At 42.4% G+C, this 20,172-nt stretch overlaps 1 protein-coding gene across 1 annotated transcript in view; it reads left to right on the top strand.

The window, feature by feature from the left end:
* LOC122935412 (T-cell activation Rho GTPase-activating protein-like) overlaps positions 1-20,172 on the top strand; it is a 194,580-nt gene that overhangs the window by 55,543 nt on the left and 118,865 nt on the right. Inside the window, exon 2 of the mRNA XM_044291183.1 lies at positions 12,118-12,200. Within this exon, the coding sequence (XP_044147118.1) occupies positions 12,118-12,200 (83 nt within the window). The remainder of the gene's footprint in view (positions 1-12,117; positions 12,201-20,172) is intronic.

Raw genomic sequence — 20,172 nt, 5'->3', positions numbered from 1 at the left:
ATGTATAGAGCGACAGTTCTAAATAATTGTTTTGACAATTGTGGTGATTCAAGTGGATCCAATGTCAGAGATCGCAGACTTATTCCCTGAATCTTGAAAACTCCATAGCCGTAGGAACTTAGAATGCGATCTAGTTGCACAGCTTGCCAACTCCTCCATCAAAAAAAATGTGGTCAACTTTTTTGTACCAACCTCTTAATGAGGGAGATGAGGAATTAAGCCAGTTTAATGGAATTAGCAACCTTGCTGCTTGGTCCAGGAGGGTTGGTAAGTCAAACATTCAAGGTTGCCATTTCTTAGAAGGAGCCAAAGTAGTACTGATTGAGGGGTTAACTCTACTGTGGTGCTACAGACTTCATTTATTTTTTGTTAAACTTGTTCCCAAAATGGGCGAATCAAACGGCATTGCCACATAATATGGCCTAATGTACCTTTTTGGGTCTTACACCGCCAGCATAAGTCATGGTCTGCGCAACCCATTCTGAAGAGTTTACCATCTGGTTAGGGTTTTAAAAGAATGTTCTTGTGGAAAACCCGTGTGATCTCAAGAAGAGAAGGTCAATCTCTTGTGGGGAGAAGGATTGAACTAGATCATCCTACCAAGCTCTTATGAATGCTGGAGTACTCCCACCTTTTTTGGGATTAACCATTTATATAAAAGCGAGACACTATGCTTTGGGAGGTTTTCGTGAGAAGAGATTTGCTCAAACCATGTTGGAGTTGGCGTGATAGCATATTTGGTAATTACAGTCTGACACATGTTGTTTAATTCCTGTCTCGCCAGGAAGTCACCTTCTTTGATGTATTTGGAGCAGAGGAAAGGAATATCCTCACTATGTTTCAAATCGGATATCAGAGCTGTTAATGGGGTATCAGCTAGACAATCCCAGAATTGTGGAATACTGGGTGAATATGGTTTAATTAGATGGGGAGTATGTTTTGCTGGCAATCCAAAGGGGGGATCTGAGAGAAGGTGTACATTAGGTTCAAGGTTTTGTATATTCATATATATATATATATATATATATATATATATATATATATATATATATATATACCTTTGGTTAATCCTGTGGGAGCCTTATCAGGGGTGACAATACCCCAGAGCCCTGCTTGTTGTCTAGTAGACATAAGGTCTAATTCTATGTCTGCGCCAAGTGTTCGGTATTTGGGAACACATACCTGTAGCCATCATTTTAGTTGAATCGCTTTGTAGTAATAATTTATGTCCGGCAAACCCATTCCTCCATTTACACAAGCTAATTAATTTGTCATGAGCTACTCTAGGTTTTTTATTTTTCCACATAAATGAAGCAAGTATCTGCCTAACCCTCCTAAAATATGAGTTAGGGAGGGTAGGTAGTTTGATCTAAATAGGTTAGAAGGGTCTTTCGTAAATTCAATACCTAGGTATGTAAGGGATTCTTCATTCCATCTAAAGTGATAGGAAGATTTGAGAAATTGTGTCACCTGGGGAGATAAGGCTACTCCCATAGCTACAGATTTTGAGTAGTTTATCTTGAAATTGGACAAAGTGCCAAAGGTGGAAACGAGTTCTAGGATATGAGGGAAGGCTTGTTTGGGATTTAATATTAGCAACATTAAGTCATCCACAAAAGCTGCGCATTTATGCTCAGTTTTATTTATTGTCAGACTGCATATGGATGGGTTGTCTCGAAAAGCTTGAAGTAGCGTCTCTATTACCATTATAAACAAGGAAGGGGACAGGGAACAACCCTGCCTAGTCCCATTGGTGATGGAAAAGGGTTTGAATAATGTGCCGTTGACCCGCACTCTAGCATTAGGGGCTTGATATAAGGACACAATCGCTTTTATGAACAAATCAGGAATCCCAAATCTGTGGAGAGTGCGCTGAGTGTATAGCCAGTTAAGCCAATCAAAAGCTTTTTCCGCATCTGTACTTAACAATACCAGAGGCTGATAATTCTTTCTAGCCCAGTAAACAGTGTTGATAAGCCAACAGGACTGGAAATTCCCCTCCCTTCCTTTCATGAAGCCTGCTTGCTCCTTATTGATAATCCGTGGGATTATAGAACTGAGTCTAGACACTAGTAGTTTGGCCCATATCTTTATATCCCTGTTGAGCAAGGAAATGGGTCTATAATTGCCACAATCTCGGGTGTCCTTGCCTTCTTTTGGGATTATGGTGATTGTGGCTTCTAATGATTGTTTAGGGAGGGTTTCACCTATTTATAAGGCATGGCACCATGTAGTTAGTTGTGGAGATAAAATATGCAAACGTTTCTTATAGTAACCTATTGGTAGGCCGTCTGGGCCTGGGGCTTTACCTAAAGGCATGCTTTTAATAATCATCTGAACCTCACTCTCTGTTACTGGTTGCAATAAAGAGGAGCTTTCCTCAGGGCTAATCTTCGGTAATTTTAAAGAGTCTAAAAAGCTGTCCATCTCTCACTCCCACTGACTCAGTCAAATCATTTGATATTTTATCAACGTCACTATCTAAGTTGTATAAGGCTCTGTAGAAGGAGCAAAACTCACCTGCTATAGCCTCTGTGGACGACACTAATTGTCCCTTCTTTGTCTTGATAGAGGAGTCAAACTGGGCAGCTCTTCTCTGTTTGATCTGGTGGGTCATGAATTTGTTTCCCTTATCGCCATGGATGTAATATCTGAATTTCGTGTACTGAAAAGCTTTTGCACATTTTATATTGCGTAGTTTTTTTAATTGCCTCCTCAAGGATGTGAGTTCCTCTTGAGCAGAAGATCTTTTAGAATGTTTCTGAATAGATTAACTCCCTGAAATTTGACAAATTAGGGAGTTAATTTTTTTCTGTCTCTCCTTTTTGAGCCTAGAGCCTAATGCTATAAGTTCCCAGCGGATAAAGGCTTTGTGGGCTTCCCAAATAATGGTCTGGGGTGAGTCTTGAAGTTTATTCTCTTGGAAATAATGGGAAAGCTTAAGGGTGATATCTTCAACGTGTCTGTCTGAGCCTAATAAGGTTTCATTTTAAAGCCATATCCATTCCATTGATGGAAGATTGAACATTAGAGAGGTAGTGACTGGGGCGTGGTCTGAAATTGTAATAGGGCCTATGGATGACTTTCTTAGCATATCTATATGAGGGTTAGAAAGGAAAATATAGTCTAATCTTTGGTAAGACTGATGAACTGTGGAGTAGAAGGTAAAGTCTTTTATTGTGTCATTGAGTGTCCTCCAAGTATCTATCAAATGCATCTCTTTTAACAGCTTTTGAATCCCCCCCCCCCCCAGTGTTTTTTGTGACTTGGTAGAGCTGCCTAGTGACGTATCTAGCTGAGGATTTAGGGAAACATTCAAGTCACCTCCAATTATTTTTACACCTTCAGCAAAATCACTCAATTTGGAAAGGGTCCTCTTAAGCCAACTGTGTTGTCGGACGTTAGGGGCATATAGACCTGCAAGTGTTAATACCAAGTGGCCAATATTACGTTTCACAAATATGAATCTGCCTTCAGGGTCCTGCTGAGTGACTATTGGTACAAACGGTACATTCTTGCTAATCACTATGCTAACACCTCTAGAGGCAGATGCATATGTGCTGTGAAACCACTGAGAGTACTTCAAATTGGATATATGCGTTTCTTGGAGGAAGCATATGTCACCCCCAATTTTCTTCAGGAGTGTGAGAACATGGGACCTCATCTGGGGCGTATTACAACCTCTGACATTAAATGTGGTTATATTTAATTCTGTCATGGTTAAAATGGTAGGTAGTGCTGCTGAGCATTCTGGGGAGTCATGCAGGGGAGTAAAACCAGTACTGAAACAGCAAAGCTGAATACATGATAGTCAGGAAAACTGAGTACAAAACAGTTGGATGAGCTGAATACATAACATACATGTAAGCTGAATACAAGGTGAACTAAAAATCAGAGTACATAGAAAATTGATAAGCTGGGTACATGAGAAGATAGGTGATATATCATATGGATAGTGGAGTGGAGCCACTGTAATATCACGCTATAGATCATGTGGGGACCGAGATGCATCCTAACCCGAATCTTCCCAACCCACATTACATTTATCAATAATGCTACCTAACTAAGGCATGTGTAAACGTAAACGATTAATGTTAGCGATTAAGGCAGCTGAAAGAATGCACATCTATTGAAAGACTAAACTGAATCTGTCGCATGTAACTTCCCTACAGTGGAGCCCACTTAACTCTGAACAGACAACAGATTCTTATAGAACTTTAACCATATAATAACGTTTGCCTGTGGTGTGACACTGTTGGGAGGGTATTGCGTCTTCTCCAGATGGTGCTGCGACAGTTCCTCAATAGAGCCAAGATGATGTATCCTGGGAAACATAACTGCTTAACACTGGATGAGTTCAGGTATGATCCCTCACACCCAGCATCTTTCTACTATTGGAGGATTTTTGCTTGGGCTGCAGTGACCAGGCATCTTGTATAAGAAGCTGTGGTAGTTTTGGAACCGAGATGTCCACTGCTAGCCAAGTATCCATCTTGATGGGAGGAATATCTAAGATCTTCCAGGCCAAGGGTAGGTCTTGTGGTGAACGGACAACACAGCGGCGACTATTCTTGGCAAATGTAATCCCAAACGGGTATAACCATTTATATAGTAGCTTGTGATTCCTCAGATGGTCTGTTAGGGGTTTTAAGATCCTGCTTTTCGCCAGGGTGGAGGAAGCTAAGTCCTGGAATAGTGAGATTGATGAGGCGCCATGTTTGAGGTCTGCATTCTTGCGAGATGCTTGCAAAATGGATGCTGTGTCTCTGTAGCTAAGAAGGCCACATATCACATCTCTGGGAGCTTCTCCCTCTTTGGGTATTGGGAGCAGTGAGCTATGTATTCTCTCTATGATGATTTATGCAGCCCTGCTCTCCCCTAGCAGTTTAGCAAATAAAGATCTGGCAGCTGCTTCCAGTTCTTATGGGGCGACTGATTCGTCCATTCCCTTCAGTTTTATATTCTTGCGTCTGCTTCTATTCTCCTGATCCTCAATTCTTCCATCGCGGTTATCATGTCAGCATTGTGCAATACTGCTTGGTCCTGCCGAGTTTCTAATTGTTCGACCCGGTTCCCCAGGGCGCGCATGTCATGCCTGAGGTCACGTACCTCTTGAAGTAAGGGAGCTAAGGCTTGGGATAGTGTCTCCTTAAAGAAAGATTTGGTGAGCATATCGCTCTCCTTCTGCAGCGATTCTTCCTCGGGAGTATCCATATATTCAGTGCCCCCTACATCTTCTCTTTCCGACTCCCGCTCTATTTCTTTTTCAATGCGCCGGGCCGCCATCTTAGCTGCGCGGGCTGGGGACAGTGCCGACTTCTTACTGAAGAATCTGGCCATGTCTCCTTGACTTTTCTTTGATCTCGGAGTGTCATCCCTGATCTGTCTCTGCCGATTTTGCCCATTTCGGATCTGCTTGTGATGTGCAAAAGCTAAGTAATGTAGGTTTGAAGGGAGAAAGCTCCTGCTCAAGTCTCCGTCTTGTTCAGTGGTTAGGCTCCGCCCCCCATTAACAGCTTTTTTTAAACAAAAAAAATAATGTTTTACTGTCTCCATATTCTGAGCCATATTATTATTTATTTTTTTGGCCGATTGTCTCAGGTAGGAGCTAATTTATAGTGGGATGACACCTTTTTGATCACTTTCTGTTTTACTTTTTGTGATGTAAGGTGACAAAAATAATCGCTTATTTAGCACAGTTTTTATTTTTGTGTTCATCTGAGGGGTTAGGTCATGTGATATGTTTATAGATCCGGTCGATACGGATGCGGAGATACCTAATATTTCTGCTCCCCCCCCCCCCTATTTTTTAGCAATTTTTTTTTACTTTTATTTTGGGAACATTACATTTTTGTTTATTTTTACTTGAAACTTTTAATTTTTTAGGGGGAAAACTTTATTTTTAAAACTTTTTTTTCACTCAATTTTTTGTCCCACTTTGGGACTTCAACTTTTGGGGGTCTAATCCTTTACAATGAATGCCAATACTTTTGTATTGGAATGCATTGGCTGTATGAGTAATACTGTGTGTATTACTCATACAGCTTCCAGCCTGTGAGATCCAGGGGGCTGGATCTCACAGGCTCGTCACCGGAAGGCAGCGCAATACCTTTTTTAGGCATTGCGCTGCCTTCCATGCCATTGGGTCCCCCCTACAGCCCCACGGGGAACCGATGGCACCGCCGCCGCCCGCAACATGAAATCGCTGACACGGGGGGGGGGTCACAAGACCCCCCCCCCCGCGCATTTAGCCAAGTTGCCTGCTCAACGATTTGAGCAGGCACCTTGTTCCGATCACCGCCTACCGGGCGGCGGTGATCGGAAATACACATGATGTACCGGTACATCATGTGTCACCCTTTCATGACCAAAGGTCATTGATGCCCCAGTGTCCAGGTCAAAATTTACAAATCTGACATGCATCATTTTATGTGGTAATAGCTTTGGAAGGCTTTTACTTATCCAAGCCATTCTGAGATTGTTTTCTCGTGACAACATTGTACTTCATGACAGTCATAAATTTGAGTCAATATATATCACCCTTATTTATGAAAAAATCCCAAATGTACAAAAAAAAATAAAAAATTTGCAATTTTCAAAATATCTATTTCTCTGCTTCTAAAACAGAAAGTGACACCTCATAAAATATTTATTACTTAACATTACCCCATATGTACACTTTATGTTGGCATCATTTTGGAAATGTTATTTTATTTTTTTAGGACGTTACAAGGCTTAGAAGTTTAGAAGCAATTCCTAAAATTTCCAAAACCCACTTTTTAAGGACCAGATCAGGTCTGAAGTCACTTTGTGGGGCTTACATAGTGGATACCCCCCATAAATGACCCCATTGTAGAAACTACACCGCTCAAGTTACTCAAAACTGATTTTACTAACTTTGTTAACCCTTTAGGTGTTCCACAAGAATTAAAGGACAATGGAGATGAAATTTCTAAATTTCACTTTTTTGGTAGATTTTTCCATTTTATTCCATTTTTTTCTTTAACACATTGAGGGTTAACAGCCAAACAAAACTCAATATTTATTACCCTGATTCTGCGGTTTACAGAAACACCCCACATGTGGTCGTAAACTGATGTAAGGGCGCACGGTAGGGCACAGAAGGAAAAGAACTCCACATGGTTTTTGTAGGCAGATTTTGCTAGACTGGTTTTTAGACACCATATCCCATTTAAAGCCCCCCTGATGCACCCCTACAGTAGAAACTCCCCAAAAAAGACCCTATTTTGGAAACTAGGGGATAAGGTGACAGTTTTATTGGTACTATTTTGGGGTACATATGATTTTTTTATTGCTCTATATTAAATTTTTTGTGAGGCAAGGTAACAAAAAAATTGCTGTTTTGGCATCTTTAATTTTTTACAAGATTCATCCGACATGGTAAATCATGTGCTATTTTTATAGAGCAGGTTGTTACGGACGCAGTGATATCAAATATGTCAACTTTTTTTGTTTGTTTGTTTCAGTTTTACATAATAAGGCATTTTTGAAAAAGAAATTATGTTTTTGTGTGTCTATTTTCTGAATGTCATATTTTTTTAATTTTTCTACGGATCGTCTTGTGCAGGGGCTTGTTTTTTGCAGAAAGAGTTGAGGTTTTTATTAGTACCTTATTTGGGTACATATGATTTTTTTGATCATTCATTATTACACTTTATGGGGCAAGGTGACAAAAAAATTGTCTGTTTTGGAACTTTTTTTTTTTTTTTACAGCGTTCATCTGAAGGGTTAGGTCATGTGATAGTTTTATAGAGCAGATTGTTACGAACGTGGCAATACCCAATATGTATACTTTTTTTTATTTATTTAAGTTTTACACAATAATAGCATTTCTGAAACCCCAAAAAATATGTTTTAGTGTCTCCATAGTCTGAGAGCCATAGCTTTTTTATTTTTTGGGCGATTGTCTTAATTATGGGCTCATTTTTTGCGGGATGAAGTAACTGTTTGATTGCTACTATTTTGGGGTGTATATGCCTTTTTGATTGCTTCGTGTTGCACTTTTTGTGATGTAAGGTGACAAAAATGGCTTTTTTTACACAGTTTTTATTTTTTATGGTGTTTATTGGACGGGGTTAATCATGTGATATATTTATAGAGATGGTCTTTACAGACGCGGTGATACCTAATATGTGTGGTTTTTGTTTTTAATTTTTTTTATAGGAAAAGGCAATTTTTTTTTTAAATTGACATTTTTAGTTATTTATTTTTACTTTTATTATTTTCACTTTTTTTTTTATCAGTTCCCTCTTGGATCTTGAAGATCCAGTGGGGCTGATGGTTGTACTATACCTTGCAATGCTCTTGCATTCCAAAGTATAATACTACCAGATACATACAGGACGTGGCAGCACCGGACGCCTTTGCCATGGCAACCGGACGCCTTTGCAAAGCGTCCGCAGCTCCGATGGTTGAGAGAGGGAGCCCCCTCCCTCTATTAACCCCATGGATGCCGCTTCCGCGGCATCTATGGGGTTGCAGCAGAGTGTCAGCATAGAGCTGACACTCGCTGCTAATGGCGGCGGCTCAGGAATGGAGCCGCCGCCATCACACACAGCAGGGGGACCGCATCGGGGCAGGGAGCAGTGCTGGAAAAGGGGGGTTATGGCCAGCATTCAGAAATTACAGATCGGGGCAGGATGAATGTATTGGGCGGGGAGGGGCGGACCACATATGGGGCGCGATACATGGATGGGGGCGGGGACTGATGGAAGAGGCAGGGCTCACTGTGGTGGTGGGGGATTGGAGGCACCAAGGAAGGGGGCACAGATCGGGGGCTTCAGGACACTAACTGATTTCAAGCTCTGATCTGCAGAGCACAGATCAGAGCCTGAAACCGGCATTTTTTCACTGCCCCGATCCGATTGGTTAGTCTGCCCTCATACAGCTATGTGAACGGTAATATAAAAAAGTTATGGCTCAAGGAAGATGGGGAAGAAAAATGAAAACGAAAAAACCTCCGATATTCTAAGGGTTACCCTTGCTGATGTTCCACAATGGTATCAGACCCACATTTGCACATGATATTGCTGGTGTCTCACATCAACTTAAAAGCAGAGTACACAAGGCATATCCTGGTGACAGAGGCACTTTAATTTTTATAAATGTATTGAAAGTTCAAGGGGTATGACTACTTTTTCAAGAAACTGTATCTCATCCATATACAATGACTCTTTTACACCCATATGCAGCAATATCTGCACCAAGAATGGTAACAATGCATCTATTATAGATTGTAGTGTTTGTCCTTTTTATTTACAGTACTTACATAAAACTTTTTAAAATTTAGACTAGAGATGAGCATATTTTGAAATTCGTTCACACTTCGCTTGGTGGTAAAAGGTGAATTGCGTTATGGATTCCGTTACCACGGATATTAACGCAATTCTATGATGGAATGCATAACGAATCTGTCGCGTTTCCATTATGCAGGGGAGTTCTCTCCTGCATAACGGAAACGGGACAGATCTATTTTGCAGGCCATAGACTCCTATCATGACGGAATAGATAACGTCATGGAATTGCGTTATGGTCCGTGGTAACGGAATCCATAACGCAATTCACCTTTTATCACCAAACGAAGTGTGAATGAATTTCATAAGCGGAAATTCGCTCATCTCTAAGGGTACTTTCACACCAGCATTTTTATTTTCCGGTATTGAGTTCTGTCCTAGGGGCTCAATACCGGAAAAAAAATCATCAGTTTTATCCTAATGCATTCTGAATGGAGAGCAATCCATTCAGTATGCATCAGGATGTCTTCAGCTCAGTCACTGTACGGTTTTGGATGGAGAAAATACTGCAGTATGCTGCGTTATTTTCTCCATCCAAAATTCCGGAACATTTGAAATGCATTAATGCCGAATCCGTCCATAATTGTTTTTGAAAAATGGATCCGGTTTTGCGGTCTACACATGCGCAGACCTTTAAAAATGTGAAACAGATAAATACCGGATCCGTTTTTCCGGATGATAACCGGAGAGACGGATCCGGTATTGCAATACATTTGTGAGACGGATCCGCATCCGGATTGCTGTGGAAATTTTATTAGGATGTGTATTTAATATATTGTGTATTGTCACCATGTCTCTCAGTGTCAGGGTAAACCATTGGAGTGGATATCTTCCCGTGTATGTCCTGTCAGTGCTCAGCAAGAATTCAAGCAAGATGGTAACACCTGTGTCTGCCTCTGACTGTGGTTGAAGGATTTTTACTTTTCCTTACACAAAGACATTGGAGAGCAGATTACAACTATTTATATTTCTACAACAGGATCCGTCTACAAATGGTATCCGTTTGCATACAGATTGCCGGATCCGGCAGGCAGTTCCGGTGACGGAACTGCCTGCCGGAATCCAGCAACGCTAGTGTGAAAGTACCCTAATCTAGACTGTCTATACATGACATGTCAATTATTTTGAGAAATATACTGTACAATTTGCCTGACATCTCATTTCACGTGATAGATAAAACCACGTCTTCTCCCCTCATCTGTAGATTTAATACCGTCCTGATCAAAAGTTTAACACCACTTGAAAAATGTCAAAAATTTTTATTTTACATTGTTGGATCTTAAAAAGGTTCCAAGTAGAGCTTCGACATGCAACAAGAAGAAATGGGAGTGAGACAAAACATTTTTTGAGCATTTAATTTAATGAAAACAACGAATAAACTGAAACGGGCAGTTTTTCAGTTGATCAAAAGATTAGGACCACATGCCTTTAAAAGGCCAAATCTGTGCAAAATGTGGATTCATTGTCATTTTCTGTCAGCTAGTCACAGTTTGTGATGGCAAAGGGAAAAAAAACTCTCCCTTTTTTAACGTGGTCGGGTTGTTGAACTGCATAATCAGGGTTTCTCACAGCGCGCCATCGCTGCTGAGGTGGGACGCAGTAAGACAGTCATTTTGGAATTTCTTAAATGATCCTGAGGGATATGGAACAAAAAAGTCAAGTGGAAGACCCAAAATAAATTTACCAGCACTGAGCAGGAGGATCCAATTGGCTGTCCGTCAAGACACTGGACGATCCTCGACCCAAATGAAGGCCCTTACTGGTGCTGACTGCAGCCCCATAACCATCAGACAGCATCTGAGACTGAAGGGCTTCAAAGACCTCATCTCCTTGAACGCCACAGAACTGCTTGTTTGGACTTTGCAAGAGAGCACCATGCATGGGACATTCAAAGGTGGAAGAAAGTTTTATGAGAATTTTTTTTACCTTGATGGTCCTGATGGTTTCCAACGTTACTGGCATGACAAGCAGATCCCACCTGAGATGTTTTCTACACGCCACAGTGGAGGGGCACCATAATGGTCTGGGGTGCTTTTTTCTTCAGTGGAAGAATTGAGCTTCAGGAAGTGCAGGGGCATCAAACGGACGCTGGCTATGTCCAGATGTTGCAGAAAGCATTCCTCATGACTGAGGGCCCTTGTCTGTGTGGTAACGACTTGGTTTTTCAACAGGACAATGCTACAGTACACAAAGCCCGCAGGACAAGGGACTTCTTCCAGGAGAATAACATCACTCTTTTGGCCCATCCTGCGTGTTCCCCTGATCTAAATCCAATTGAGAACCTTTGGGGATGGATGGCAAGGGAAGTTTACAAAAATGGACAACAGTTCCAGACAGTAGATGGCCTTCGTGCGGCCGTCTTCACCACTTGGAGAAATGTTCCCACTCACCTCATTGAAACCCTTGCATCAAGCATGCTGAAACGAGTTTTTGAAGTGATCAACAATAACGACGGAGCTACTCATTACTGAGTTCATGTTTGGAAGTTGGATTTCTGTTTTGGGGGGTTTAGTTTTTTTTGGGAGGTGTAGTTCTAAACTTTTGATCAGCTGAAAAAAAGCCTATTTCAGTTTATTCGTTGTCTTCATTAAATTGAATGCTCAAAAAATGTTTTATCTCACTCCCATTTCTTCTTGTTGCATGTTGAAGCTCTACTTGGAACCTTGTTAAGATCCAGCCATGCTAAATATGATTTTTTGCAATTTTTCAAGTGGTCTTAAACTTTTGATCAGGACTATATATTCAATATATTAGATTTAACAACATGCCACACAGATTCATTTTATTTATTTTTTTCTTTTAGCACAAGTCTCTGGCCCAGCGAAGATGTTCAGCACCTTCCCTTGTGTTTCCTAAAGCTCTCAGCAAACCATGGTCCACAGGAAGGTACATGTGAAACTATATATGTTGTGCAATATGGTTTAAATGGCTCCAAAACACTTTCCAAAGTGGAGTAAGTGATGTATAGTGTAAGTGACTAGTGAGGTACAAAGTTTTGTAAAATTCGATTTGGCTGCTTCACCAAAGTTTCCCAAAAAATGACAGGGAACAGCAATTGTGCCGCCCCCTGTCATTGTACCCTACAGATGCTGTGTTCATAGTTGATAGCGGCATCTGAGTTTAATATTAAAGTGTATAATAAAACAGAAATAAAATCATACTTACCTTATCCATTTGATTGTGAAGAGCTTGCCGCCGCCAGCTTCGCGGAAAAATGAATATTCCCTGAAATTCAGATAGAAGTCTACTTTGTCTAAAGTGGATTTCGATTCGCTCAACGCTATAAGTGATGCTAAGTTTGGTTATGTAATTTTTATATTCTTACTCGCTTATATTCTGATGCTATGCTCTGATGAACTAGTAGTAAAATGCATTGGAAGGACTCCTCCATTATGTGCATGGGCACTGGTGTCCTCTCAATTAGTGATGGATGAACATAGACCAGGACGTTTTGCGAATGCGGGTTTGTGATCAAATGTTCGTGAAACTGCGCGTTCGTGGCGGGCCCCATTCACTTTAATGGCAGGCGAACCTGAAAAACCTTTAGGTCATATTTGAAGCCACCAAATATTTACTAAAAGTGCACAAATAGTCTCACAACATGGACAGTAACATACCAGAGGGGGATTAATGGCAAAAATTCCCACAAAAAATATGTATTTTAATCAGGGGCCATTTTTATGTGTCGTAAAGGGAAACTCTTACAAATGTGCCCTGCTGGAGCCTAGATGAATTTTATTTTAGGCCACGGGAGTACAGGCCCCAAAAATTTGGAATTCACCTGACAGAAAATAACTTGTGATTATGTGGCTGGAGGTACATTAGGTGGTCACTGGATACAAAATTTACTTTAGGCCACTGGAGGAAAGGCCCCTAACATTAGGCATTCACCTAACAGAAAAGAACTTGTGATTATGTGGCTGGAGGTACATTAGGCGTTCACTGGATAAAAATTTTACCGTAGGCCAGTACAGGCCCCAAACATTAGGTATTCACCTAACAGAAAATAACTTGTGATTATGTAGCTGGAGGTACATAAAGCGGTCACCGAATACATTTTTTACTGTAGGCCACTTGAGTAGAGGCAGGCTGCGTTACTGCAGTGTTCTGCTCCAGACTCGATGTGCCCGATATGGAAACTGAGAACAGACCGATCCGGGCGATGTGTGGAGCTATTTTTGTAATTTATTGTGGGGTTCACAAACTTAAAATACCTTTGAAAAAAAAAATTGGCAATGGAAAATATTGCATTTAGACAAAGAACCTGCTACTGTCAGAGGTGTCTACGTTTATTTTTGGTGTTGCACCGGTCTGGTGGGGGCCCATTCCTGGGAACACATTCCTGCTGAAAACAAAGAAACTGCTGCTTTTAATTCCTGCTTCCTCATCAGGATCAGGACAGGCAGTAGCAGCAGGTACATGGTGACGGTGGAGTATAAGGCCTACACATAACTCATCAGGATCAGGACTGACAGCAGCAGAAGGTACATGGTAACGGTCACATATAAGGCCTGCACCTGCTGCTGCTGTCAGTCCTGATGAGTTATGTGTAGGCCTTATACTCCACCATTACCATGCACCTGCTGCTGCTGTCTGTTCTGATCCTGATGAGTTTGCCCTGGACTAAAGGGGCCTTACTGCAACCATATCTGTTAATATTGCACAAAAACATAACAATTTAAAAAAACAATAGCACACATTAGAACTGAACAAAATATTTATTTACAATTTGGGAAACAAATATGCCTCTATGGCAATTTCTTAAGTTTGTCTAGAAGGCCCAAAAGCTCCAGGATTCTCTGATGGTGCTGCTCCTCTATCTCCTCATTCTCTTGATGAGCTTCAAGAGGTAGTCACCTGAAATTGTCTTCCAACAGTCTTGAAGGAGTTCCCAGAGATGCTTAGCACTTGTTGGCCCTTTTGCCTTCACTCTGCGGTCCAGCTCACCCCAAACCATCTCGATTGGGTTCAAGTCCGGTGACTGTGGAGGCCAGGTCATCTGGCGCAGCACCCCATCACTCTCCTTCATGGTCAAATAGCCCTTGCACAGCCTGGAGGTGTGTTTGGGGTCATTGTCCTGTTGAAAAATAAATGATGGTATAACTAAACGCAAACCGGATGGAATAGCATGCCGCTGCAAGATGCTGTGGTAGCCATGCTGGTTCCGTATGCCTTTTGAATAAATCCTCAACAGTGTCACCAGCAAAACACCCCCACACCATCACACCTCCTCCATGCTTCACGGTGGGAACCAGGCATGTAGAGTCCATCCGTTCACCTTTTCTGCATCGCACAAAGACACGATGGATGGAACCAAAGATCTCAAATTTGGACTCCTCAGACCAAAGCACAGATTTCCACTGGTCTAATGTCCATTCCTTGTGTTCTTTAGCCCAAACAAGTCTCTTCGGCTTGCTGCCTGTCCTTAGCAGTGGTTTCCTAGCAGATATTCTACCATGAAGGCCTGATTCACACAGTCTCCTCTTAACAGTTGTTCTAGAGATGTGTCTGCTGCTAGAACTGTGTGTGGCATTGACCTGGTCTCTAATCTGAGCTGCTGTTAACCTGCGATTTCTGAGGCTGGTGACTCGGATGAACTTATCCTCCGCAGCAGAGGTGACTCTTGGTCTTCCTTTCCTGGGGCGGTGTGCATGTGAGCCAGTTTCTTTGTAGCACTTGATGGTTTTTGTGACTGCACTTGGGGACACTTTCAAAGTTTTCCCAATTTTTCGGACTGACTGATCTTCATTTCTTAAAGTAATGATGGCCACTCGTGTTTCTTTACTTAGCTTCTTTTTTCTTGCCATAATACAAATTCTAACAGTCTATTCAGTAGGACTATCACATGTGTATCCACCTGACTTCTCCACAACGCAACTAATGGTCCCAACCCCATTTATAAGGCAAGAAATCCCACTTATTAAACCTGACAGGGCACACCTGTGAAGTGAAAACCATTTCAGGTGACTACCTCTTGAAGCTCATCAAGAGAATGCCAAGAGTGTGCAAAGCAGTAATCAAAGCAAAAGGTGGCTACTTTGAAGAACCTAGAATAGGACATATTTTTTGTTGTTTCACACTTTTTTTGTTATGTATATAATTCCACATGTGTTAATTCATAGTTTTGATGCCTTCAGTGTGAATCTACAATTTTCATAGTCATGAAAATAAAGAAAACTCTTTGAATGAGAAGGTGTCCAAACTTTTGGTCTGTACTGTGTGTGTGTGTGTGTGTGTGTGTGTGTGTATATATAGTGTTTCCTGAATGGGGAGAAAATGGGAACATATACTGGGGGTGCATTTTGTCCTGTTACCCCTTGTGAAAGTGAAAAATTGGAGACTGCTAGTAATTTTTTAATTTTACAAATGTGTGCTTTTAAATGCTTTCACTATTGTTTCGGCCTTCTGTGAGACACCTGTTTGCTGAAAAATACCCTTTCCAACACTTACACTTAAAGATATATATATATATATATATATATATATATATATATATATATATATATATATATATATATTACACACTCACAGAGAGGTCGAGATGTATGATGTAACAGGCTGATTTGTAAAGGGATGAAATACTTATTTGCATAACTGTAGATATACACTACAGAGTGTTGGCAAGAGATATAAAAGTAATGTAAGCATTGTACCTGGGCATTTGCGGTCATAGATCTCAGTGATCCATTCAGAGTGCCTCCTCTTCAGATCTGATCAGTGTTTTATTGCGGCCAGTATCGTGTGCTTCCCCTTAAACTCCCTCTTTAGTTGCTTCTATATTTCCCTCACAATTTGCTTTTTCTCTTCTTGGACCCGGGTTCGGTCATAGCCCTGCTCTAACATGCGCTGCAGGATAAAGATGCAAGCATATAATCCCAAATATTTTTTAACTAAAAGTAATTAAAATAACGTCCTCAATAACACAGCTAAAAGTTTTTAAGTCTTTGAAGGGGAAATATTAGATTTTTGTTACCGTTAAGATCTGATTGTATTGCAGTTGTATGTGTGTAGGGTCTGAGCAATCGGATATTGGCCAGAAAAGCAGAGATGTACCTGTCTAGTGAAGTGAAGGTACAGTATGGAGTGTACAGTTGGTTCGCCTCTCCGTGGTGCACCCTGGGTAACTCTAAATGAACCATCAAATACTGGCGGTCAGACAAAGAAAGCTTCTCCTGACCAACACGATCCAAACTCAAATCTATAGACTTTGTGTATTTGTGTGTGTGTTAGGGTGGCCACTTGCAGAGCTCCAAAAAGGAGGACAGCGTACCGGGGACAGTGGCACACAATAGTTAAAAGGGTTGTCCGGGTTCAGAACTGAACCCAGACATACCCATATTTTCACCCAGACAGCCCCCCTGATGTTAGCTCTCATGCGCTCCCTTGCCTTGCGCTAGATCTCGCAGGGCACGGGCTCTTTTGTTTACAATAACACACTGCCGGGCAGAGGCTTCCACCCAGCAGTGTGTTCAGGGACGTCACCGACTCTGATAGGTGTGCTTTAGCGCTGCATTTTACTGGCTAGGGCAGCGCTAAAGCCCGCCCATCAGCGCCAGTGACATCACCGGGCTTCCTGGCAGTCCCATGGAGAGCCTGGTTCGTCACCGGAACTCCTGAAAATGCCTTTGCCCTGTGTGATTTAGCACAGGGCGGCTGTCTGGGTGAAAATGGAGGTATGTCCAGGTTCAGCTCTGAACCTGGACAACCCCTTTAAATACTACATACTAGATGCCCAGGTTATACCAGCATGGTCTATATTACTATATATAAGAAGATGTGTAACATATACCAGCTGTACATATATAATTATACACAGGAGATACTCAGGTTATAACAGCATGATCTAATTAAATAATTATAATTTATACCAGCAGTACATTTATAATGATATACATATGATGCCCAAGTTATTACAGCTTAGTCCATATGTAATTTATACTCACATATATAGTCCTGTAAGTACTTGGGGCAGTGGGATCTGTGCTAACCTTGTGCCTAGTGGGCTGAGTGCTGGTTCTGCTGGCTCTTCAAGCACTGGATGGCCTGGACCAGCGTGGAATCATAGATGGCAGGCAGTGCCAGTGAGCATTGACCAGAGTGGCACCTGCACTCCGCAGCCGCTCCCGCCTGAACTAAAGGTACACGTCAGATGTGCCACGCATGCAGCAGCGCAGATGACGTTGTGACATCATGTCATACAGCGCAGTGTGTGGTTCGGACATGCTGCCAGGCCCTGCTCCCAGTTATGGGGATACATAAAGCCATTCTGACCCTTGCCAACTGCCAATACCCATGTAACCACAAAAAAAAAGAACTTCCATCCCTCCGTCCTGGGCTTGCGCCGGACAGAGGACCCCAGGAGCCTGAAAACCAGACTGTCCCACCACCCTAGCGTGTGTGTGTGTGTGTGTGTGTGTAATATACTGTGTGGCAGGAAAATGGATGTGCAATGTGCATGTGAGAGATATTTCTATGCTGTCTATACATATATGCTACAAACATAGTGGTGTGATGTCACAACAATACTTAGTGCACCAATCAGTAATATTTACTTAGAGCTAATAAAATTTGAAGTTGCATGTATTGCGAGTGCGCATAATCAATGCTGATTTGCGCAATCACCAAAATATTGGAACACTCTATCTGCATATAAAGCTATTTTTCAAACAGTGCTGTAATGTAAAATTACTTACAGTGATCAAGAGTTCTTCCTCTCATTCGCGAAAATTGCTGCCAACCATCTTCTCCAGTCTAAGGAAACTTCTGGCAGTATGACAACTAGCAAATCTAGGCACATGCCTGTATCGCGCATGCGCATTACGCGCATGCTGCATTGACTATTTAGCAATCAAGAAAATCACTTAAAAGTCTCAAATATATGACGAATATTATACAGAATTCGAATATTGCCCCTGCTGCTCATCACTAGTCGCCGCTGAACGTCAGCAAGGCGAGCCATGGCCGTGTAAGATCTTCTAAAATGTCCAAAGATTTTCCTGGCCTGCCGCAAGACGTCCTGGAACCGGGGTATTTGGCAATGCATCGCTGCACGACTAAGTTCAGGACATGAGCCATGCATGGCCCGTGTGTCATTTTGCCCTGTTTCAGTGCGCTCAGCAGATTGGCACTGTTATCACACACCACTTTACCAACTGTGAAATTGAGCGGGGTTAGCCACTGATCGGCCTGTGACCGCAGAGCTGAAAGCAGTGGAGGACCGGTGTGGCTCTTGGCTTCCAGGCACAACAGGAAGCCAGGCAGTCTGTCACAGAATTGCGGCATTTATATTGACCAATTGTTAAGACCATTTGTTGAAAGTCTCCCCTCATATCTCAGGGACACGGGTGACCTTTTGACCAAACTTGAGGGTATCTCGATTAAGGACAACTGGTTCCTCGCATCAATTGATGTAGAGGCCCTGTATTCCTCAATACCCCACGAGGCAGGCATCTCGGCTATCAACCACTTTCTGAGGGCAAGGGGCCAACAGTTTTTGAGCCATAATGACCTCATCATTGAACTTCTTCAGTTCGTACTGACACGTAACTGCTTTCTGTTTAATGGCACGTACTTCCACCAGCTATGGGGCACTGCGATGGGCAGTTCTTGTGCGCCGTCGTACGCTAATCTGCTCCTGGGCTGGTGGGAAGAAACCATGGTATTTGGTGACCCCCCCCCCCCCCCCCCCCCGATGACTGGCCTCACCGATGTAGTAATGTGGTTACGCTTCATTGATGACATTTTTGTCATCTGGAACGGGCCATTTAAGGAATTCGTAGCTGGTCTTAACAACAACCAGATTAATTTCCGATTCACATCAGTCATTGAGAAGGATCGCCTGCCATTCTTAGACATCTTGATTCATAAAGGTTCATCTGGGCAAATTGAGACCTGTATTTATCGCAAACCAACATCTACTAATTCCTTGTTAAAGTGGGAGAGTAACCATCCAGGTCCCCTGAAAAGGGGTATTCCCACAGGGCAATATCTGCGTCTTAGACGCAATTGCTCTAATGACGCAGAATTCATCAATCAGGCAGGTGACCTACGCAGAAGGTTCCGCAAACGGGGCTATCCAGACAAGGTTCTGCGCATGGCCTTCCAGAAAGCTTTAGCCAAAGAACGTACAGACTTGCTCCATGCCACCAGCCACCCAGAGGGCGAGACTACTGACACTATGCGAGTGATTGGCACATTTGATACAGCAGCGGGCCAAGTCCGCAGTATCATCGCCAAACATTGGGATACCCTCCTTATGGACCCAGACTTGGGCGATGTCCTCAAACCCTACCCCTCCATCACGTATCGGAGGGGCAGGAATTTGAGAGACCGTTTGGTGCATAGCCACTTCGCCAGAGCATCCAGCCACAAAACCTGGCTGGGTGGTCCTGTGAAGGGCTGCTTTAGGTGCGGCAGTTGCAGTTTCTGCAATTTTGTACAAACTGGCAAGTCATTCGCCAATCGTGATAACGGGTACAACCATCACATAAATGGCTTCATCAACTGCCGCACATCAGGATTGGTATACCTAATCACCTGTGATTGTGGTACCCAATACGTCGGTAAAACAAAAAGAGTTTCGCCGCCGTATTGGGGAACACTTAAATGATGTCCGGAATAAAAGGGACACATCAGTGACAAGGCATGTGAACGAGTGCCACCAAGGTCTGAGAAGTGTCCTAAAATTCAAGGGCATTGAGGTAATCACCAGACCCCCTAGGGGAGGGGACTGGGATAGACGTATCCTCCAGAGAGAAACATGGTGGACATATAAACTGAATACTCCCAGTCCCAATGGACTCAATGAACAATTGAGTTTCGGATGCTTCATTTAACTGCTACATCCTCTAGGTTTGGG

The sequence above is a fragment of the Bufo gargarizans genome, chromosome 4 (assembly GCF_014858855.1).
Source record: "Bufo gargarizans isolate SCDJY-AF-19 chromosome 4, ASM1485885v1, whole genome shotgun sequence".
NCBI classification, from domain to species: Eukaryota; Metazoa; Chordata; class Amphibia; order Anura; family Bufonidae; genus Bufo; species Bufo gargarizans.
This window is presented reverse-complemented; position numbering and strand designations above follow the sequence as displayed.